Source organism: Crotalus tigris, unplaced genomic scaffold (genome assembly GCF_016545835.1).
Source record: "Crotalus tigris isolate CLP2741 ecotype Arizona unplaced genomic scaffold, ASM1654583v1 scf7180000024281.4978605, whole genome shotgun sequence".
In the NCBI taxonomy this organism is placed as follows: Eukaryota; Metazoa; Chordata; class Lepidosauria; order Squamata; family Viperidae; genus Crotalus; species Crotalus tigris.
Window position 1 is genome coordinate 784,622 of NW_024100453.1, and position 24,528 is coordinate 809,149.

Genomic DNA, 24,528 nt, shown 5'->3' on the forward strand with positions numbered 1-24,528 from the left:
GTTGTTGGTGCAGAAGGCGGCCCCGAAATAGGAGACATCTGCTGGTGACCCGCTGACGCCATGGCTTAGAACACAGCCTGTGATATCCACTCTCGGAGCTGGCTGGAGAAAGACTGCTCTAGCGGAGGCCTTAACCCCGGAGCAGGTGGTGCGATAACAGCAGTGGGTGCTGCCGATGGGCTGGGCAAATTAAGGTCCTCTCCAAACAGAGGTGGTCCTACCTGACCAAAGGTCTGAGTCGGGACCTGCTGATGAACATTCTCAGATGACCAAGCTCTCGAAGTGGACGGTTGAGGCGCTCCCATGTCAGGTGGTGTGGGGCTCAAAAGTTCAAGACCCCTTTCAGCAGAAAACCGCTGGGCCCGGGAGAATTGCCTGCCTGTCTGTCGCTTGCCGTGCCAGCCCTCCTGCTGTGCTTAGATTTGGTTTTGGCCTTACCTAAAGGTGCCTCTGGTGCCAGCTCAGCTTGGAATGGGGTGATGTCTGTGTCCAAAGGATGTGGCTCAGTGTTTTCTGCCATTTCCTTCGAGATGCAACCCACAGGTGACTTTGGGACTGACTCGGTCTGCAAGGGACGTCAGAGACCCCCGTGAAGGGGGACTGACTTCACATGGATTGTCGTGAGTCGGCCCACTGGCTAACCTAAACTCACAATTGGCGTAGAAGTGCCCGTCACTCTGCAATGGTTGGTGGTGAAATCACACGTGTCCCACAATAGTGGCGATGGTCAGGATCCTGAAACAGCCACTAGATGCAGAAGGGCAGACAGGCAATATGGCGATCAGGCCTGAAGGACTGGTGCCGCTGCTGAATCCACACTCTTGTGATAACAGATGTCTTCAATTGGAAGGTAGTTTCTGAAACACTAAGGCTCAAAATGAAATTAATACAGATGATGTCAATGTATGAAACTTGTGTGAACTATGCTAAACAAGCCCCCCTTTTTTTCACTCACACAAAATGGCATCCTAGCCTGGGTGTGAAATGGGCGTTGCCCAGAGGAAATATGTCCTCAAAATGGTGGACGTTCTAGGTTCTGTGAGGGAGAGGGGGGGGAAGGAAACTGGAAGAGGAGACTAAGCCGAGCCTCCAATACAGTCCAAAGTAGCTAAAATCAAATGGGGCTAAATTCAAGGCTTTCTACTTATTCAGGGAACTAAATTGGGAATCGTGCCTAACAGCTGTTAGGCACGAAAACGCTCACCGCCGCACCGCGAGGCTCCCTCCTCTTCAGCGGCAGTCACAAACAAACAAAAAAAACAGCAAAAGGGATTTCCCCTGTCACTCGCTCTAGCAAGCCTCTCAGAGATGTTGCAGCAAATCAAAATTTTCGTCAAAAAGGTCTTCCACGGATCCAAAATGGCAGCCACTATAAGGATCCCTGACCCTGCCCGGTCATAGAAGAAGCCACGAGGCTTCAAAATGGCGGCCAACAGACGAAAGAACCACACGCGCGCTTACTGGGAAGGTAAACAACAATCCCCCTATAACCTGCATGAAGGGAAACTCTCCCCACTTCTTTTAGTAAGAATTCTTGTAATGATTCAGCAAACTGCTGGATTCGGAAAAGGGAAAGAGCCGCCCCTCCCCCCCAGTCGTGGAGAGGAGTCCTCCCCTAACCCTGAAGAAAGGGAAACTAGTTCAGAAGTTCCAGAAAGGAAAATAATCTCTACTAATTCTCCTAATCTTAAGAATCCACCAATGAATCTGTAAAATCTAGTCTTACCTGCTCCAAACAACAGAGAGTCAAGATATCACGTCCTAATGGGCGAAAGACCAAGATGAAAACTGGGAGGTCCCAGATAATGAGGAGGCATGACAACTTGACAACTTGGTCTGATTGGGCAGGAGGACTGAAATAACCCATTGGTAGATTCTTCAGTCATCATGCAGGAGAAGGGGCGTTGTCTTACCTGAACGCCTTTTCTCAGCAGGATGATGTAGAGTCCAAATGGATGGGTTCTATGACGGCCTTCCTGCCTGGCAGACTGGGTAAAAACTTCGGCCACACCCCTTCCTTTGGGCGTGACCCCAGTTTTGACTTAGGCGAGAAACTTTGTTGGAATTAACATTGCAGCTCTTTATTATATCTTTATTATATCCCTGCCTAGACCTATCCTCTGGGTGGGCTTGGACTCTACATCATCCTGCTGAGAAAAGGCGTTCAGGTAAGACAACGCCCCTTCTCCAGCAGGATGACTGTAGAGTCCAAATGGATGGGATATACCAAAGCCCTCATGTCCCCCTGGGAGGGAATGTCTAGGCTACCGAACTCTGAGCAGATACGAAGAACTCTTCTGCCAAAGGCCGCGTCTGCTGCTGCTAGGGAGTCTAAACGGTAATGTCGAATGAAAACCGAAGGTGAGGACCAGGTTGCGACCCTGCAAATCTCTTCCACCGGAGCTTGCGTTAGCCACGCCGCAGATGTGGCTGCGCTCCGAGTTGAGTGGGCAGTCACCTGAGTGGGTGCTGGCAAATCCTGTGAGACATAGGTCTGCGCTATGCAGGCTCTGATCCACCTGCCTATGGTGGAAGAAGATACCTTCTTTCCCATAGTTGATGGTTGAAAGGACACAAATAATGCTTCAGTCTTTCGGAAAGCCGAGGTGCGTTTCACGTAGAAACACAGTGCTCTCCGTACGTCTAGCTTGTGCCATCTGTGTTCTAGCCTATGTTTGGGTCTTGGACAGAAATCAGGAAGCGTAAGTTCCTGAGATCTGTGAAAGATGCTATTTACCTTCGGGATGAAGGTCGGGTCTGGTCTAAGAACGACCCTGTCTTTGAAAAAGGTACACAGATCCTTCCTTACTGACAGTGCTGCTAGTTCTGAGATTCTTCTTGCTGAAGTAATTGCCACAAGGAAAGCTACCTTCAGTGATAGGTGATGGAGTGAGCATGTTTCAAGAGGTTCGAAGGGTGCTGATGTCAAGGCTAGAAGGACCTTAGGCAGGTTCCAGGACGGGTACCTGTGTATGACTGGGGGCTTTGTGTTAGATGCCCCTTTTAAAAAGGCATTAATCGCTGGATGTTGTGCTAGGGAAGTTAAGTTGTCGCAGGAGAGTACAGTTGAGAGGGCCGATATCTGTCTGCGGATAGTATTGACTGACAGGCCCTTATTAAGACCCTCCAATAGGTAATCTAGGATATTGGGGATAGATACTGCGGTCGGGTCTAGGTGAAGCGAAGCGCACCACCTACAAAATCCCTTCCATGTAGCGTCGTAAATCCTATTAGTGGACGCTCTTCGTGATGCCTGTATGATCGATATCACCCCTGCAGAATAAGATTGTTTAGTTAAGCTTTGCCGCTCAAATGCCAAGCGGCTAGTTGTAGCCACTGGGGGTCTGGGTGTACGAGCTTGCCCTGACTGAGTTTTACCCTGTCCGGGGGAATCCTCCACGGAGGTGATATCGAAAGGTCCACGAGGTCGGCAAACCACGGGCGCCGTGGCCAGTGAGGGGCAATGCAGACCATTTCTGCGCCCTCCACGATCATCTTGCGTATGGTTGCCGGTATTAGTGGCAGCGGTGGGAAGGCGTACAGGAGTTGCGCCGGCCACCGGCACCTGAGAGCATCCGTTCCCTCCGATCCCGGGGACGGGAATCTGGAGAAGAACCTGGGGAGTTGTGTGTTCTTGTGGTTGGCAAATAGATCTAGGTGCGGTTGTCCGAACCTCCGGGAGATCTCCTCGAAGAGAGCCGGGTCCAGACGCCATTCCGACTGGTCCACCTTGGCTCTGCTCAGGGAGTCTGCCTGGGTGTTTGTCTCCCCTGAGATGTGTTCCGCTCTGATGGAACTCACATTGGCTTCTGCCCACCGAGCCAGAGCCAATGCTTCTTTCATTAGTTCCACTGATCTCGTTCCTCCCTCCTTGTTTACATGTGCCTTGGCTGCTACGTTGTCTGTTAGTACGAGGACGTGCCTCCTCGTTACTAGGTGTGAGAAATGGCGGAGGGCCAGGTGTATGGCCCGGAGCTCTAGCCAGTTGATGCTGTGTGACAGGTCCTTCTGTCCCCACTGGCCCTGTGCTATCTGTGTTCCCAGGTGGGCTCCCCATCCGAACAGGCTCGCGTCTGTCGTGAGTGTGACCCTGTTCGGTTCCCTGAATATGCTCCCCTTGAGTGTCGTGGGGGATAGCCACCATTTTAGTGATTTCATCACCTGTGCTGGTACCAGCACACTCCTGTTGGAGGTGCTGAGGTTCCTCCTCTGGTAGGGTAGGAGGAACCACTGCAACTCCCTCGAGTGTAGCCTTGCCCATGGGATGATGCCCATGCAAGATATCATCTTCCCCAGGAGCTTCGAGAGTTGTAGCAAGGGCACTCTCCTGATCCTTTGAATTTGGTGGATTAGCTTGGATATGCTGATCAGTCGCTCCTGGGAAAGGAATACCCTGCACTGTGACGTGTCTATCACCGCGCCCAGGTGTTGCAGTCTCCTTGAGGGAATGAGGTGGCTCTTGTTTAGATTGACCGAGAATCCGTGCCCCTGTAGGGTTCGGATTGTGGTCTTGAGATCTGCCCTTGCTTGTTCCCGAGATCTGGACTGGATCAAGATGTCGTCCAGATAAAACTGGACGCGAACCGGGATCAACCTGAGATGGGCCGCTAGTACAGCTAAGATCTTTGTGAATACCCTTGGTGCTGACGACAGTCCGAAGGGTAATGCCCTGTATTGGTAATGTCGCCCCGCGTAGGTAAATCTGAGGAATTTCCGGTAGCTGGGGTGGATGGGGATGTGTAGGTACGCCTCTGTGAGATCTATTGAGGATAGTAGATCGTCTTCCCTGACGCTGGCTAGTATGGACTTTAGGGAGTGCATCTTGAACCTCCTGTACTTTATGAAATAGTTCAGGCCCTTCAGGTCCAAGATTGCTCTCCACCCTCCTGATGTCTTTGGGATAACGAAGAGGATAGAATAAAATCCTCTTCCTTCCTCTTCCTTTGGTACCTTCTCTATGGCTTGAATTGACAGGAGGTGAGCTATGGCCGAAGTTATCAGCCTTGTCTTGTGTACTCTTCTGGAGATGGGACATCTGATGAACCGGTTTGGAGGGGGAGAACAGAAGTCTAAGGTCAGGCCATGCCTGATCGTTTCCAGGACCCAGGCGTCGGTAGTGGTCTGTTCCCAGACCTCGGTGAAATTTCCTAACCGACCCCCGATGGGTGTATCCTGTTTGGCGTCACTTGGTACGCTTAAAGGATCTGCCTCCCGCTCCTCTATATGGGCGTCTGGACTGGAACTGGCCCCTGGCTCCCGGGCTTTGGCGATCCTGGGTTCGATCCTGTCTCGGGTAGAAGGATCGTAAGCCTCTGGACCAGTCCCAGGATTGCCCTGATCGAAAGGGCTGCCTCCATTCCCAGGGGCTTCCTGGGCGGGAGCCCTGCCTCCGGAAGTCCTGACTGCCTCTCCTGTCTAACTTCTTTGACGGATGTACTAGGATTTTTTTCTTGTCTCTGCCTTCGCTGACATGTGGATCCAGAATGGAACCAAATAGGGCCTCTCCACTGTATTTGGACGTCGAGAGACGCCATTTGGACCTCAGGTCTGTCTTCCAGTTTTTGAGCCACAGTAGCCTACGCGAGGCCACTGTGGCCGCAATGGATCTTGCCGCATACTTTGTTGCGTACAGTGAAGCGTCAGACATGAACTGAGAGGCCGCGAGGAGTTTGGCCAATGTCTGGTGTACTCTGACCTGGTCTGGAGGCACCGTGCCCTGCAGTTCCCTCAGCCACATGATGCAGGCCCTCGCGAAGAATGATGATGAGGTGGCTGCTCTGGCCGCCCAGGCTGCAGCCATGTGGGAACGCCGGAAGGAGTGTTCAAATTTCTTCTCCTCAGGTTTCAAGACCTCCGCCATGTCTCCTGGAATCGCGGAGGTAGAGAATAATGAGATCAAGGGGTTATCTACAGTGGGAACCTCTAACATGTTAGAGAAGGAGGGAGATAGGTTGAAAAGCTTCCTCTCCGCGCTGTTAGGTGCCGGTGGGCTTGCAAGTGAGGACCATTGTTCCTCCAGCGTGGTCATGAAGACCTCCGCACATGGAATGTACTTGTCCTGTGGGACCTTTTTGGCAAATAGAGGGTTGGCCTCCTTGCTTGTCGATGGCCTCTCATCCTGTACTGATGTTAGGCTGACTGTGGAAACTGCCTTTATCAGGAGTGATTTTAGGAGCGCTGGGTTAAAGAGGCCAGAGCTCGTCTCCTGCTCAGGTGCGGTTTCCTCGTCCTCCGATAGGGGCATGTCTGACATGTCAAGATCTACTGAGTCACCCTCTCCTAGTTGAGAGGAAGATTCAGAGATGTTGGTAGGGGGTGGCCTAGCTCGTCCCTTACGGGGTGTGTGAAAGGCCACTTGCCCTTTGGAAGCCATGAATTGGGAGAATGCATCCTGCATGAATGCCTGAAATTGTGCCGACCATATGTTCCCCTGCGCTTTGTCGCTGGGGTGAGGCGCTGGAGTGTGGTCGGGTGAGGGAGAAGAAGCTGGTGAGGAGGGATTGGAGGAATCTAACTGTTCAGTTTCCCCAGGAGGAGACCAAGTCTTGAGCACTTCCTCGGCAGTAGGTTCTGTGCTGGGTGCCGCCACTGGGACAGGGGAAACCAAATTTGTCCCATTGGCATTGGTTCTCTGTGCCCTGCTAATTTGTCTTTCTAAAGCCAAATGTCTCCTCAAAGCCTCTCGCTCAGCCGTTTTAGACTGTCCCTTCTGAGTAAGGTGCTTTGTTTTAGCTTTCTTCTTCCCCCCCACCTCTGATTCAGAGGATCTGCGTTTTCGCTGCTGCTGTGGGGGGGACAATTGAGGGACCTGTGTGACTGAATACGAGACATTGTCTGCCATTGTGCCAGACACCCCGAGTAGGAAATGCCTGGGATGGGGGAATGAGGTACGCAGATCAGAGGCAGATGCTTGGGACTGTGCCCTCCTCTGCCTATACAAACAATGGCCGGACAGACAGCATTCTTTGGACAGAAGATCCTGCCAGGCAGTGACTAAAGGCCACTATAGGAACAGTTAGGGAAGAATATTCCTCCTCACCTCCTCACCTAGTCCAGACAAGGTGCAGTTTATATCTCTCTCTCTCCCCCCCAGTCTGTGGCTGTGGCAACAGACCACGATAGGAAAACGGTTCTTTTTGCTTTCCCTCTTCCTTCCTCTGTCTCAATTTCCTTGGGTAACCTCAGATCCTTGCAAGGGAAAAAACCCTTTGTTTGCCGGAAAAATGGAGTCCGGGTGATGGCCCCGCCCCCAAGGGGAAACGGCGGGAAGATCAATTTCCAAAATGGCGAATGGGGAAGAAGCCACACCTCCCAATGGAAGCCCGGGAATCCACGAGGTTCAAAAACAATGGCGGATCCTGATTTTTGCAATCAGGAAGACTCCTCTAGTCATGAGGGGGCTGCGCCTTTCCTCTGGATAGAAGGAAATTCAGCGCCGGCTTTGCTCTTGCCGCGTTGTCTATCGCGCCGCTCAGCTGATCGCAGCCGAGCGGCGACCTGGTTTGCCGCTTCCCGCGCGGCTCAGCTGTTTCGCGCCGAGCGGCGCTCAGCTCCCTCGGCCAGGCTGCTCAGCTGTTGGGAGGGCCCGGGGGGCTACGCGCAACCCGGTGAGATCCCCCGCGCCAAACAGCTGCTCGGCGGGCCGGAAGAAGGGTGAGCGATCCGGCCCGTTCCGAGCCTCCCCAGCTAGCCCCACTCACGAGTCCGCCGATCCTGGCTGCCTCTCTCAGTTCTAATCGCTGCCAGGAAGTTTCTCTTGTAAAGGGAAGAAGAGGGGATTCCTTTTTTCTGTTTTCTTTGAGTTTAAATTCGTTTGGTTCTGAGAGGTGCCTCTCGCACTTGTACCAGGCTTCGAGACTGAGTCAAAACTGGGGTCACGCCCAAAGGAAGGGGTGTGGCCGAAGTTTTTACCCAGTCTGCCAGGCAGGAAGGCCGTCATAGAACCCATCCATTTGGACTCTACAGTCATCCTGCTGGAGAATGAAGTATATTTCCATGCTGCAGCGTAACTTTTCTCCTTATACCATGCAGATATTCTAGATGCTGTTTCCATATTTTTTTGCTAGCATGAATATTCATAGTTCAAACATTTAAACCAGTGTTTCTCAACCTTTCTAATGCCGTGACCCCATAATACAGTTCCCCATGTTGTGGTGACCCCCAACCACTTATACATCACTGGGTGCCAGGGGCATGGCCAAAGAAAAGGGGGAAAAATGGCGGACAGCCTTGTTTGGCGATCCCCTTTATAACCCTTCTTCTTTCCAACTAAAATGTGTAATGAAACATCTGTTTTCTTAATGTTACTGGGCTAATGAATTAAAAAAAATTATTACGTTTACTGAGGCATGCGGCATGCTTTATGTTTTCCGTGTGAAACAATTATTCTTCTAGAATGACATTTAAGAAATTCATATGTGGATAAATCAGGCCTGTACATAATTTCTCATTCCATCCAATTTTTAAAAATATACCCATCTCCTGTATTATATCATTTTATTGAATAAAAATGATGGAGGAATATGTAGAGTGATTTTTGCCTACATTAAAAATTCTGCCTCAGTGTCAAGAGGCCCATCTCAAATGCCACAGCTATAGAGATTCATTTTCTTTCTCATTGATTCTTATTTTACAAGACTGAGGAGCTGGGAAAAGCTCACCAAGTTTTCCTACCAGCAAACCTGTAACTGCAACCTATTTGTTGGGAGAAATAATAGTTTTCATTTTTCTTTGATTATAGCTAATCCTACACACTCTGCTAATTAACTGATCAAGAAACTACCTGGATAACATTGAGGATGGGGAAGCTACTGATTTCTTATCTTCAATAAAGATTTATTCTTATAGTCTAGAGCAGCCCCCCCCCACAATCTGCATAATTGAGGTATATAAAGTTGTATAGCAATTGCCATACTGACAATTGAATTCTGGGATAAAAATCTCAGTTAATGAAGTCCAATCCAGAAAATATGCAATGATTGTAATAGATTTTCTTTTTCACTTCTCCAGCATGGAAGAATGGAGAATCCATGAATGGGTTAAGTGTGTCCTCTAGTCCAATTAGACCAAATCAGTCAAGTTGCCACGCCCGTGCTGGACTAGGTCATGCCCCAACGGACGTGGTAACTTGGCTCCCAGAACAATTTCAAGGGCAGGTTGTACACTTTCAATACATTTGTGGATTCTTCATTATGTTACCATCCGATCAGCGCTGGGATTACTGCTGTCCTAGACCGGTAAAATCCCCTCAGACGAGCTTCGGCTGCTTAGACAGCCTCCCAGCAATCACCCAGCTGATCGTCGCGATCACCGCTTTGAGCGCAGCGGCTTTTCTTCACTTCAGCGATCTTCCTCTACAGTGGTGAGACTCAGGTTCTCGATTCTTCTTTTCTTACTGGGATAACAAAAGCTCCCTTTTGGACCTTCAGCCAGCCCTCGCCTCGAGACTCACTCGACGATCGCTGTGGCCGCCATTTTGGAGCGCCACAAGACCAATGGCTGCATCTAATTTGAATTACTTACAATTTTTGAATCTAGCAGTTGTTTCTCCCAGCAAATTCTGCTTTCCCTATACTTTTCCTTTTACGAAGACCTAAAGAGGGACAAGTAGCTGTTTCAGCCCGCATTTGCCAGGGCCAGTAATTAATATTCATTCAATTCCCTCATATAACTTGCTGCGGATGCCATTTTGAAACGAGGCAGGCCTTAATAGGACAGGATTCCGGTGGAACTAATAGGCCGGGTGAAAGGGCCTGCTCTTACTAATCATTTTGACTCAGCTTTAAAGTCAGTTTGAATTGACAAGCACTACTTACCTCCCTCAATTGATAAGCTGTGCCCATTTGAGCGTCTCCATTGTAGCCTGTTTGCCGTAGTCTGCATCTAGTGGAACGGCAGATACCGCCTGAGCTGCCACTAAGTGAGGCACGCAGGATCCCATCACTAAAAGATCCCTTAGTGAGGTGCGACATTCATTGCTAAGTGTGACTCCATACTTGCCAGTGGGCCGGACTCCACAGATCCTTGTGTAGGCCAATCCCACCTCAGTGGCCGTAGCTGCATCTCTTGCAGACCAGGACGCTTCAGCATTCCGCTGGAAACTTCTGAATTACAATGGCGGACAACATCGAGCCACAGGCTTCCACCTCTGGTGGAAACATAAAACAGAAGTCATCCAACCAGACTGCAGCTGCAAAAATCAAGGCCAAAACCAAGGCCAATCTAGACAAGAAAGCCTCTAAGGCACCCTAACCCTAACCCTTTCCGTAGATCAAAGTGACTCGGGGTGGACCCCTCCCATAGGTGTCAGACTAACTTACTTTACACACCAATGGGAGACCACAACCACGGACGCTTGGAGTTCAGCACCATCACAGATGGCCTGTCTCTGGAGTTCATGACAAGACCTCCATCACGTTACATTGCCTGTACCCCGTTAAGGAATCCTCAAAAAAAGAGACTCATGCAGGATGCCATTCAACACCTGTTAAACATAAGGGCCATAGAGAGAGTCCCAGCAGACCAACTAGGACAGGGCTTCTACTCCATCCTTTTCGTTGTCCTGAAGGCCTCGGGGGCTGGAGGACGATACTCGACCTCAAAGGTCTAAATTCCCACCTATCGTATTGCAAATTCAAAATGCAAACACTCCAGTCCATTCTGGCCAGTGTCCGATGGGGAGACTTCATGTCATCAATAGATCTTACAGAGGCATACCTACACATCCCCATCCGCCCGGATTATAGACGATTTCTCAGATTCAGTCATTCGAACAATCACTATCAATACAAGGCGCTGCCGTTCAGCCTCTCATCGACGACCAGGGTTTTCACAAGGTCCTGGTGGTACTCACTGCTCATCTCAGGTCGGTACCAATCCGCGTTCAATGTTACTTGGATAACATCCTAATCCAGTTGTCCTCTGCTCTGAACGCACAGGCGTATTCGGCCTTAACAATAGAGACGCTTCAGAACAACGGGTTCTTGGTCAACTTTCAAAAGAGCCACCTGATTCCTTCCAACCACCTTTTACACTTGAGTGCAATAATAGACACAAACCTTTGTCAGGTCTTCTTGTCCCGGGAACGTCGGGTCAGCATTCGAACTATGGTCAAGGTCCGTAAGGAATGGGTAGTGGCTCTAGCTCTGCTCTCCCAACTATTGGGAATGATATCTTGCATTGCCAGACTACACACCAGGCACATTCAATGGTTCTTGCTCCCGTTCCAAAGACGGGGCACAAGCTCTTCCACCCAAAGGGTACGATTTCCATCCCAAACCCTCAGATCTCTTCAGTGGTGGACCTCCCCGGTGTTAGCCAAGGGGTCCCTTTTCAAGGAACCTATCCGATTGACCCTGACAATGGACACCAGTCTGTTCGGCTGGGGAGCGCACCTCCAATCTCAGTTGGCTCAGAGCCAGTGGTCCTGGCTGGACCTGAAGCACAACATCAACTGGTTGGAGCTCAGAGCTATACATCTGGCCCTTCGCCACTTCTGCAACGAGGTTGCGAGGCACCATGTGCTGGTCCTCATGAACAATGTGGCGGCAACGGCCCATGTGAACCAACAAGGCGGCACTCAGTCTCACTCCCTCATGACCGAGGCTCGGTTGTTGGGATCCTGGGCGGAACATAATCTCCTCTCCCTGAAAGCCGATCACATCTCGGGAGAGGCGAATCGACAGGCGGACTACTTGAGCCGCTCAACAGTAGACCATTCAGAATGGCATCTGCATCCGGATCTCTTCTGGGAGATCTCACAGAAGTTTGGTCAACCAGTTCTGGACCAGTTCACCTCTCCGGCGAACTCTCAACTTCCATGGTTTTTCTCTCGGTTCCCCTCTCTGGGGGCAGCCCATGGCCAGGGGGACTACTATAGGCCTTTCCCCCTCTCCCTCTGATTCCAGCAGTCATCAAGAAAGTGCTACAAGAGCAAGCGGAGGTAATATTCGTGGCCCCACACTGGCCAAGGCGACTATGGTTCGTGGATCTCGTGAGCCTCATCGTAGCTCCTCCGTGGAGGATTCCTCCAGATCAGATAGTACTGTTACAGGGAGTCATACAACATCCAGATCCACAGTGGCTCCAGTTAGCCGCCTGGCATTTAATGCTGATTCTTAACACAGGGCTCCTACTCATCAAGGGTGATTTCAATAATTCAGGCCTCCTGAAGGCCGGCGATGAATCGTATTTACGACGCCATGTGGAGAAATTTTTGCCACTGGTGTGAGCGGAAGCACTTGGCCATCTCTGAGTTGACTATTCCACGGCTCTTGGACTATCTGTTGGAGGGCGTGGATAAGAGCCTAGTACCCAACACTATCCGCAGACAGGTGGCAGCCCTCTCCAGGGTGTTCACCTGTGGCAATTCAGCGCCACTGGCTCAGCACCCAAGGGTCGCTCCTTTATCAAGGGGGTCACAGGGCACAAGAAATCGTATTACCGGACTTTTGTCCTAACCCATCTCATGACTTGGAACGACAATGGCACACTCTGGATGTCCGCAGGCCGTTGCGTAATTACATCAAGCAAACAGCTGCTTTTCGCAGGTCAGAGGCCCTTTTTGTCTCTTTCCAACCTGCTTCTAAAGATCAGAAGGTCTCTTCTTCTACCATTGGCAGGTGGATTAAGGCCTGTATCGCAGAGGTGTATCAGATGTGCTCTCTGCCAGTTCCAAGTCATCTGAAAGCGCATTCCACCCATAGTGCCACTACATCGGCTGCATGGGCTACGCAAGCCTCCATAGTTGACATTTGGAGGGCGGCGACATGGTCCTCGCCTTCCCCTTTTATACGTCATTACAAGCTCGATAAGTTTGCTTCTGCGGAGGCTTCCTTCAGCCGCCGGGTGTTACAGCAGGTAGTGCCAGTGACATCGACACAAGCCCAGTCTGCTTCCCACCCATAGGGACAGATGGGCTTTGGTACATCCCATTCGTGGATTCTCCATTCTTCCATGCTAGAGAAGGGGCGTTATCTTACCTGAATGCCTTTTCTCAGCATGAGGGAGAATCCACCCCCATCCCTTAATCCGCAATCAGGTCCAGTGTCAGGAATCTGGGAGCCAGCACGTCGTACAGTAGTTAGCTTCGCCCTATTCGAAACTGGGGCGTGACCTAGTCCAGCATGGACGTGGCAACTTGACTGATTTGGTCTAATTGGGCTAGAGGACACACTTAACCCATTCATGGATTCTCCATTCATCATGCTGAGAAAAGGCATTCAGGTAAGACAACGCCCCTTCTGTTGAAAATATCACATGTTTCCGCAATTAAGCTTATATGTTGGGTTTGTATAATTACTTTCATCATGGCCACTAGAAGCTACTGTAGCAAAGTCGGCTACCTTTCAACATTTTCTCCACTCCCTTCCTTCAAGGCAGAAATTGAGCCAAGTACCAGCTTGCTGCAAGTGTTGGGAATGTCAGTGCTGTATTTAGGATTTAAAATTGTTAAAAACAAATCTACAAGCTATATGTGACTTCTCATTTTTGGAACACTAAACATACATACAGGAATGACAAATTATTAGAACTTGGCACTACTTCTGTATAGAAATGTCATGTATTCCTGGATGCTTGAAGGAAACACTAATTGCCTCAGACTTTTACAATCCTACCGGAGAAAGGAGGGGGGGGGAGTCATCAAGAGAACAATAAAAAAGCAACACTTTTCAAGTCTCTGGGTTTATCAAATACCTTCTGTATGTTAATAATTGTGGCACATTTATAGAGGCTGTCCTAAATCAAGATATCACTATGACTTTCTATCAGTGATGTAGAAGAATAAGCTATTTACAAAGTTCTCATTCTCATGCAGAGATTTTGTATGTTCTCCAAGAAAACTAATATCTGGCTCTGGCACTTTATGTCTTGCATCCTCAGGATTTTTTTTTAACCAGATGTTTGGCAGACAGAAATTTAAAAAGTAATCTTCTATATGATAATATAATCCAGGATACTTATCTAAACATCCCATCATATAATCTATTGGCTATTTCTTGGTATTACCTGTACAGCAACTTAATTTCCTTCACATTCCTTTTTGTGAAATGCACCTTTTCTTGTCATGATCTAAATGAATTACCTTTGTGCCAGTTTGATATTTGATCATTGCCTTTGAAACTCCAAACTCCAAGATATGTTAACCAAAATAACATATTGAATTAAACCATTTGCCTGTTTGCCTAACATTCTAAACCACACTTTATTTATATCTCATACTGAGCCACACATATCCAAAGCCACTTTTTAGCCTATCACATCGAGTAAATCAAATATTTCCTCTAGATCACACTAATTGTCCTAGATGAACAATTGATATATTCCAGATATGCAAGTCCAGATATTGCCTTGCAGTCCACTTCATGAACTACTTTTACAACACTAATATTATGTTAACATATATATTTATATGAAGTTCCTTTAAAAACACTTATACTGGTCTATATACTACCTATTTAGATATTCCTAATCCTGCTACTAAATATCTTTTTACTGAAGATCTTGCTTGCATCTACAGGTAACGCATTGATTCCCCCCCCCCAACTGCACATTAACTTCTGAGAACCCATGGTTTCAATAGTGCTATTACAAACTTTTCTCTGTTCTCAGTTTTGTTAACAATTTAACACTCTTGATTTCATCAAGTCTTATGGACTACTGAATCAGGAAAGCTAAATAAGATGACCGAAAGAAAATGAGCCATAATATAGTAATAGTAGTAATAGTAGTAAAGTTGGAAGGGACCTTGGAGGTCATCTAGTCCAACCCCCTGCTCGGGCAGGAAACCCTACACCATTTCGGACAAATGGCTGTCCAGTCTCTTCTTAAAAACTTCCAGTGTTGGAGCATTTACTGCTTCTGGAGGCAAGCTGTTCCACTGATTAATTGTTCTCACTGTCAGGAAGTTTCTCCTTAGTTCTAGGTTGCTTCTCTCCTTGATGATTTTCCACCCGTTGCTTCTTGTCCTGCCTTCAGGTGCTTTGGAAAATAGCTTAATTCCCTCTTCTTTATGGCAGCCCCTGAGATATTGGAATACTGCTATCATGTCCCCCCTTGTACTTCTCTTCATTAAACTAGACATACCCAATTCTCGCAACCGTTCCTTATATGTTTTAGCCTCCAGTCCCCTAATCATCTTTGTTGCTCTTCTCTGTACTCTTTCTAGAGTCTCAACATCTTTTTTACATACAATCATACAATATATACAATCATAAAGTGGATATACAAGAATTACAGGTACATTGGTCTAGTATTGTGTCAGCCAAATGAATATATACACTGCACTGTACACACCCGAACCGTTGGGCGGGATATCTTAAGGAAATGTTAAACTTGCATGATATAGATTGAAATTTATTGAAACATCCAGAACATAATTATTTCTGCACATTAATCTCCCAAATCTATCAAACATATAATAGCAACATATTTGAAAATAAATACAGCAATGACTGTAGATCTCTGTATGGAAAGTTCAATGAGCATCTTTTCCCTGAAAATATCTAAAATTTCTTTTGATTATTAATCTTTTGATTAAGACAGCCAGTACTGTTAATTAAGTTGTTCTGGACAACTACCACTACCCTATACTTCTTTTTTTTTCAAGAGCACCTAATTGTACCAATTCATTCCCACATTCTTCTCTTGTAAACCTGTCCGTGCAGCTTCTGCTTTCTGGAAAAAAACTCCAAATTGTACTTGAAAAGTGAATTCTACATCTGCTTTATAAAATCGTTTGTCCTGCAGTAAATGGAGCTTATCCTTCAGCAGGCACCGTTCCAACATTCCGTTAGGCAGATGAGTAACTGCATTCCACTGCATATTTGTCTATATGTGTGTGTGTGTGTGTGTGTGTGTGTGTGTGTGTGTGTGTGTGTGTGTATATATATTTATATTTATGAGGCTTATATACCGCTTATATATTTATTTATTTATGAGACTTATATACCGCTTATATTTCAATCTGTAAGGGAAGGATATTGAAAGAATTAACATCCCCCAAGTAATTACAGCAGTTCAGTTTACAATTACAGTGAGTGCATAAGACAATTTATATACAAGTTATTTGACCTGAATATGTAGATACTGCTGTAGTATTGCATATCGCTTTAAATTAGATTTTTATTTTTTAAGAAATAAATTCCCAACTGAAATGGAATATTACCATCTCCATCCCTCAGCTGAAATAGAAGGCTAAGGATTCTGGATATCTGGAACTCAACCAGATCAATTATTTGTAGATGAAGGTAAGGCAATGTTTTAGAGAACTGAGCTCCGGAACTGAATTGTGATACTTCAGTATGCATCTGATCCAAAATGGCTGTACACTACTGTATTTATCTTGCATCCAAATTCAATAAAATATAAATAGTAAAGAGCACCTGCTCTAAGTTGTATTTTCTAGCACTTAAGATTTATCTCTAATACATATTGTCACAACAAATAATGCCTAAAGATGATTCAAAAGATGAAATTTGGTTTGTATTTCTATGGAAATCACTGAATAGCAGTTATAAGAACGTTCAATCATTTTACTTTGGGAAAAGATCCCTGAGCAATGAAATTATACAAGCTTTTTACAATAAGAGGTTTCAGATTGCTGCACAAGATGTTATAATTTTAAAGGAGATCCCATCTAAAATTTTAAGAAGAAGAAAGGAGTTTCCTTTTTTAGCAGATGAACTTAAAGAGGCAGATGCCGTTTAGATGGGATATTCCGATTGGAATAGTGGTGAGCTATGTGGGGATACGTCATAGAGAGTCTAATACTGTTTTTAAAGCAAAGGAATTTTATACTTCGGTCCTGAGAGCACGCTCATCACCACCTATAATGTTTAAAGTTTCGGAAGAGAAGAAGGTAGAACAGCAGTCTGAAGAAGCTGTATTGATGAAAGTTAGAAAATTACAGACTGAGGGGTCTCAACAAGTCGAGATGAAGGAGCAGAGAATGACTCGAGCAGTATACAAACGCAAGGAAAAGGAACAACAGAAAAAGGAGGTTAAAGAAGTATTACAAGAATTTGTTTCTGAGTCTGTGGGAGAAGCAAGACCTAAGAGTTCTTTGGTGCAATCTTCAATGGCAGATCTTCAAGCAGCTTTCTCGAGGTTATTGGATAAGAGAGATGGGTAAAGAATGTAAAGATTGTTCCAAGGTTATTGACAGATTATAGCTCATTGCGGATGGAACTGGTTATTGAAAAAGAGGAGAGAAGATTATGGAGACTGAATGAAAACTTTAGATAAGAAGTGTATACTTAGAAACTTAAGGAGAATTTAAAGGAATATTTTGTTTTAAATATGTATAAGGGGATTTTAATGGTATAAGTAACGCTTATATGTGTGTTGATTGTGATGACAAAGAAAGATGGATAAACTTTATATAATATAAGTATGATATTAGAAAATATTGTTTAGCTTTTTGAATAATTTATATTTAAATTTATACTTAAAGTTTATAATATTTTAATGGCGGACTAGATTCTAATTAATTTACTTTATATGAAATATGATATTTTGTAATGTTATTAAATTAGAGAGATGATTGGTTTATTAATTGTGAAAGAAACAGAAGTTGTGAATTATAGATAAAATAAATTATAATGGTAAATTGGTAGGATTGTAATGACAAAGAAATTATTTTAATGTTAATTTCTTTCTTCTTTTTCTCTTTCTGTTTTTCATATATATTGGAGTTAAAGTACTTAATAATTCCTTTATTGAATGTAATTATATTTGTTTGAGGTTTATTTGAGTTTAAAAGTTTTTCCTTTTAAGTTCTAGTTAATCCTGTATTCAGCTCTGGGAAGAAGGGGGGAGGGTTTTGGGGAGGGTTGGGAGGGATTAGGGAAGGGGTTTTTTATTGTAAAATTGTAAAAATTTATTAAAAAAAAAAAAAAAGAACGTTCAATCATTCAACACCAAGCCAAAAGAAAAAAGAAAGAAAAAACAGGCAAAAAGGCTGCTGTTCGTATTATATAGATGTCATTTCATATACTCTGTAGTTAATGTTGTACTTGATAGTTTAGATTGGGAATAATCTTTAGAAATTTAGAAACAAATCCTAAGAGAGACAAGGGACAGTAAAGAAAAATGCATCACAAAAAAACTTCACCTCTGAAGAAGTTGTATGCAATATCACAATATTGATATGAAAGGACAGTTTATACTATGATATCAAAATCAATATTTTGTCATTATCATGGCTGGCTGTAGATGCCTCCAGGTCTTTTTTCACTCTTAGTTTTTGATGATCACAAATTCACTGTGTATCATAAAGTACAGTGTAACTTTTCAAGCCCTAGCCAATCAACTAGGCCCTGTCCACAGGATACAGCAGTCCAGTCTCTGCCCCTGGTTTTTTATTCCTCTAGAATCTAGTCTCTACACAATCTAAATACTAAAAAAATAGCAGCCAGAGAACAAGCCTCATTAAGTTTGTATGCTATATTAAAATAATTGTTCTACAATGGATGCACATATAACATACAGCCTTTTCCAAACCAATATCCACCCAATATTTCAGGATACAATCCCATGATCTTAAACACTGCGGATGGGGGCTTATAGGAGCTAGAGTACACAAACGAGAGTGTATCAAGTTGGAAACTGTAGAATTAAATTATTATCAGTGCTATATTTTGATAGAATAATTATTCAAATTAGTCAAGATATTTTCAGAGGAAGCCTAGATTATTTCATGTCTTACTTACACCAGCATCTCCTCTTACAATGTCAATTAAATTATACCTTCTCAACAAAACCTTCTCATAGTTTCTGTTTAGCATAATTACTTGTTTAGAAATGATGGGAATTTTCATTTAGAACTTTAATTAAAGGCTATATCATATTTGAAGGAACTAGCATCATCTCACCGTATGGAGAATACTCACATGAATTTGTAAACAATGCATTTTTCTAAATAGGACTAGTAATCTCAAAATCTGTAGCTGTATTAGTATCACGAAATGGTAGGTGATCAGCCTTACATGATGCCATACTATCAACAGCCAGAAATATTAGAAAACAGCTGAGTTAAATATTCACATCCTGGTATCTCCACCCATTAGTAAGCATAGCAGAAATTACAGCTGCTATCTGAAGTGGAAAGACAAGAAATCAAACACAACAAATGGACTTGTGATAATTTGTACTATAAATCCAGAAAACAAGTTTTCTGCTAATTCTTTAATAAATATTGGGGAGGGGGGTTGTTTGCTTTTATCAAAGCATGCTTACGGATTTGTGCAATTCCTTATTCTTGCTATCATATGCTGCCAAAGTCACTGAGTCAGTTGTTGTACAAATTTAAAAAAAATAAATTTTTTATTTCCTCTTCCTACCTTGAACCCAACAGCTTTTCTCTTATGTCAGTGATGGCCCATGTAGTTTGGTAACCATATCATCAATAAAGATAATGCAAAAAACTATGCCCAAAAACATAGGATAATGGATAAAGCATCCTAGTTAATTTGAAGCAAAGGTTAAAATTACAAAATATTTCAAGGCTGTGCTCTTGTTTTAATAGAAAAGATGCTATATATGCATCTATAGTTTGCATGCATTCATTGTGAGAATAAATACATTTAGATGTCATGGTTTACTAAATTAACTAATTTGGGCTTTCTGTGTTCTATGAACCTAATCATTGTAGTTCACAAAATAATGCATTATATCACCCCAAAACACATTATGACTTAGTACAATGTCAACTCAAACTACAGGTAGTCCTTGACTTACAACCATAATTGAATTTGGCATAATCATAAGTTGTGATGGTTGTAAAACAGGTCATCACATGACTGACCTGATATTATAGTCCTTTTTTGTGGTGATCATTAAGTGAACGTAGTGGTCAATTAGCAAACCATTGTTCACTATAGGCCTGTTTTTGCTGGAAACAAATGTCAGTTTCAGGCAAAACCATTGTAAATTGCTATCAAGACTGTGTAGCACCACAAAAAGCTTTAAATGAAAGCTGGTTGCTGAGTGCCCAAAATGCAGTTACATGACCACTGGAGTGGGGCAGGGAGGAGCAACATCAGAACTTTGAAACAAACTTTCGGGGGAGAAGGTTCCATGGAAACTTCACACAATTATCCAGTCATCTGTCAAGAAGACAAGGTAAATAATATGGCATGGTACAAAGCAACTTTCTGTATTCCTAGAGAGATATAAACTAGATTATATGACAGTAGGCAAATGGTGCTAGATGAAATAACTGATGGAAAGACATTGAGAAATAAAATCCAAAGCAAGGTGCTATTAATATCGCCACTGTCAAATGTATATTTCATTAAATAAATGGCTTTTGAATAAACACACATTTGTCATCTGCCATCTTTACCTTTGATTATCAACCTTGCTTACATCAGAGCCAAGAAAGAATATAGGTACTCATTTAATCAATTTGCCTTTCCTACTTCTGTGTCACTGAGTCTCTGTAATGTGAATTTCCTTCTTCCTACTGATTATACACTATGGTTCGCAACAGAATAGGCATGTAGGTCAGGAAACAAAGCATTCCACCAAGTAATGGCTTCACATGTTTACAGTGCCATTAGTCATGAAAATATACCCATCACAAGAACAGCATTGTTTATTATTGGTTCCAAAGTCCTTAGATACCCCTGCTTCAATATTTTTAGCTAGGATTACCACCCAATATTTTAGAATTAACTCACTAGACCCCTCCTATGCCAAATATAGCATTATGATATGATGGAGACCATCCTGCTTCTTATTTTAGAAGCCTCAACCAGAATCATGTACTCCACTTCAATATGAGCAAACAATAAGTTTGGCCTTCTTTGCAAGACACACTTCTCAATGGCTGTGATTTTTCAGTTACTTATTAGTACAGATGATCAGTTATGGAATTCTTAAGTGTAGGCTTTATTTATACTGAGAGATAATTATCCATAACAGATACAAAGTAGGAATTGATAATTTGATGACCAACTAATAATTTCAATTACAGGTAGTTCTCTACTTACAACAGTTTGATTAGTGACAACAACACTAACTAGTAACTAGTGAAGTTACAACAGCATTGAAAAAAGTGTCTTATTACAGTTTTTCACACTTACAACCATTGCAGTATCTCCATGGTCATGTGATCAAAATTCAGACGCTTGGCAACTGATTCATATTTATGATAGTTGCAATGTCCCGGGGTCATGTGATCACTTTTTGCAATTTTCTGACAAGCAAAGTCAATGGGGAAGGCAGATTCACTTAACAACTGTGGCAAGAAAGGTCATAAAATGAGACAAAACTCACTTAACTCTGGCTTAGCAACAGAAATTTTGGGGTCAGTTATGGTAATAAGTCGAGGACTAACTGTATAGTCTTTCTAGTTCCTGCCTTTGGCCATTCCGACTGTGACTAAGGTAAGTTGAAGGGTGCCAGGTTGCCAGAAGTAAGGAATGCATGAAACAGATCATTAAGCTGAAGGATTTTGGAAGCAGGTTAACTAAGAGCTTTAGCTGCCAACTGAAATCAGATGAAGGATACAGAAAGTCCACAGAGGGTGTAATGAATGCATCATTTGGTGCAGTAACAAATCACACCTTTCCAGCTCCTAAATTGTAAGCTCCATTCAGGCTGGAACTCACTAGTTTTAGACAAATAATATTGTCTATATTAGGGTAAAATACTAACCTTATGAGTTATAGAAAATTATTATATCTAAAGTGCTTTGAAGACTAGTCCTATAATAAAACTCGATTAAAAATAAGTACTGTAAGTCTTGATCTTTGACAATGCCAATTTAACGTTGATTTTTTTTCTATAATTATTTAAATAATGTCATTTCAGTCTAAAGAACTGGCACAAAATTTCAAAGAGCTTGTACTGATTATTTGCAAAACTAGTTATTTTTCAATTCTTTCAGTTATATTTCTAACTAAATGTTGATCTTAATAGCCAAACTTAAACAGATGAAGCATAACAAGCATTTATATATTATTATATTAGCTTGTATACAATATCAAATTCATTACACCATCACTCCTTTAATCTTGAATTTTGAGTTTATCATTGTTTTATGTAAAATTCCCATCAAAAGATATGAATCGGAGCCAACTTCCCTGTTATTACTACTGACCATGTTTTTATCTTGGCTTGTTTATTGTTGCAAGTCACTCAGAGTTGCATTGTTAGGATTAGAGGAGCCATGTAATTTTTTTTTAATGGTCCTTGCTAAAATTACAAAAGTTCACTAAATAAGAGAGATCTTCAACTAAAGTTTCTGCAACAATTACACAATACTTTTCAATTAATTTTCAAAAGAGATAGGAATCTACCATGAAAAGCAGAATGAAAATAACACAATGAATTTATTTTAGACAAAAGACCAACTTCAATTGACTCTGGCTGGTTAGCTTATTTCCATTCCTTAAGAATTATGCCTTTGCTTCCAGTCCATATACCAATTGAAGATTTCTGCTCAATTCAAATTGTTTACATTGACAGCAATTGTAATACAAATAAATGAAAGCACAACCACCATATTTGACAGCCAACATGATAGCCACCCTCTGTTCCCAAAATAAGTCAAACAAGTCCCAGTTACATTGGGGAATCACAGGGATAATGGATTTCTCTTTAAGAGATAAGAAATCTGTGAGCTTCTGGCTGCTACTGAACACAACTCCCTGTACACTGAAACCAGTTGAGGCTGCTGGGAATCAAAGCTTAGCAACAATCCAGAGCACTGGTCTCCAACTGAGTAAGACAATTTATTGGGATGGAGGAAGAAAAAATTAGAACATTGCCATTTATTACATCATTTTTTTAAAAAATGGAATGTTGATTATCTACATATTAATGCATGTATATAACTTATAAATATACAGAACATAGGGACTGCAAGATCAAGAAAGTGTACACCACTGAGCTAAAAGTCCAAAAGCTGTCCTTCACTACATTAAACTGATCTTTTATTATGGCATTTGGGTTTCGCCTTTCATACAGAACCACAGTAATTCTGTACTGCTTCTGTAAATGTAGAGTCCACCACCACCCCCGCACATACTTTCTTGGAAAACCATTACAATGTAACACAACAAATTAGTGCCTCGTACTGGAAGTAATGCTGTATTCTTTTTTTTCCCCACATCCGACTTCCAAACTTTGAGGCTTTTTCGATAACCACAAATTATCGACTAATAAGACAAAAGGTAAATTGTTTATTACGATCACCACACACACCGAACTTCCGGCCACACATTAAGGCGACTCCTAGGAGATATGATTCCTAGGAGACATACATCTCCTAAGAGTAGTAATTTGCGGGTAGTTATAGAATAGTAAAGAAGGTTCGAGGACTCTTGATGGCGGCTGCGGGAACCAACTCTTAAAAACGAGAGTTGAGCCTGATCTGGTTGCAACGTTGCCGTACTTTATCACGGCTGTTCCACTCAGGCTGAATCGTGCCCACCACCAAGCGCAACTCCTGCCAAACTAACAAACACTTGTCCCTCACTCACTTCTCTGGCTGACCGGATCTGCTTGAGCACCGCCTCTTTGCAAGCATAGATAATCCCTCCAAAACTCGGCTGGAAATAAGTCTCCACGCGGGTCAGTCCTCGGAAAGAGCCGGTGACAAAGGCCGGCCAGCCCAGCTCTAGGACAGGCGGTTCTACGTCGGACTGCACAGGATAGTATGTGAGCGAGGAGCAATCCAGTGAGGTGTTCAGGACTTGGTCTGCAGAGGAGACACTTTCGTTGGTCCCGAGAGGCGGCACGGCGGCGCGCAAAACAGCCTCGATCTCGGGATCGGAAAGGAAAGAGCGCATTTTTTCCCGGCGCAAGAAAGCCTGGAAAGCCGGCCGGCCTTTGGCGATAAGCTCCTCCAGCGCCAGGCGCTGCGCCTCGTTATAGGCCGGAGAAGGAATGAGCTCCCAACCGCGTAAACCCCTAAAGGGGGCATCGTCCAGGCACTGGGACTGGTTCGCCATCGGCCTAGCCTCACCCTCCAGCAGACGCAAACCTCGGGGAATACTTGGGCGCGTGGGAGGAGTTGGCACTTTATAGACAATTTGAATCTAAACTGGCGTCCGCGCTTCCGTTATAGGCTGGAATGGCTCGTGCCTCGCCTCTCAAGAGGCAGAAAGACTCGCTGATTGGCTGTATTAGCTGAGCGGCTGTTCCAATCCCGAGAGAATAAAAGGAGTATCTTGGAGATTTAAAAAACAACCATCCTTCCAAAGTTCTTGGGCTTCAGCTCAGGCCCGGGGCTTGGGCGCGGTGGGGCGATTGCTGTGCTCTTCGATCAGGTAGGTAATGAAACAAGCTGCAAGCCGCCTGAACTGTAGCTTGTCAAATAAGCCGGTGGCTCAGGGTGGTGTCAAAGTTGTTGTTGAACGCCTTGTCTCCTCTGGGTCTCCAGAATCAAATCAGAGCAGATCAAATCACCTGCAGATTTTTAGATTGGTCCTGCACTGATCGACTTCCACGGAATAAATGCCAAAGGCATAAAATAAAAATGAAAGTATCCTCGGGGGTTCCGAAATCTCCGCCCCCAGA

General features: G+C 44.1%; 1 protein-coding gene across 1 annotated transcript in view; it reads right to left on the bottom strand.

Moving 5' to 3' along the window:
• Positions 1-24,528, bottom strand: part of FAM83D (family with sequence similarity 83 member D) — a 35,899-nt gene extending 11,371 nt beyond the window's left edge. Inside the window, exon 1 of the mRNA XM_039323659.1 lies at positions 23,490-24,528. Within this exon, the coding sequence (XP_039179593.1) occupies positions 23,490-23,960 (471 nt within the window). The 5' untranslated portion in view covers positions 23,961-24,528. The remainder of the gene's footprint in view (positions 1-23,489) is intronic.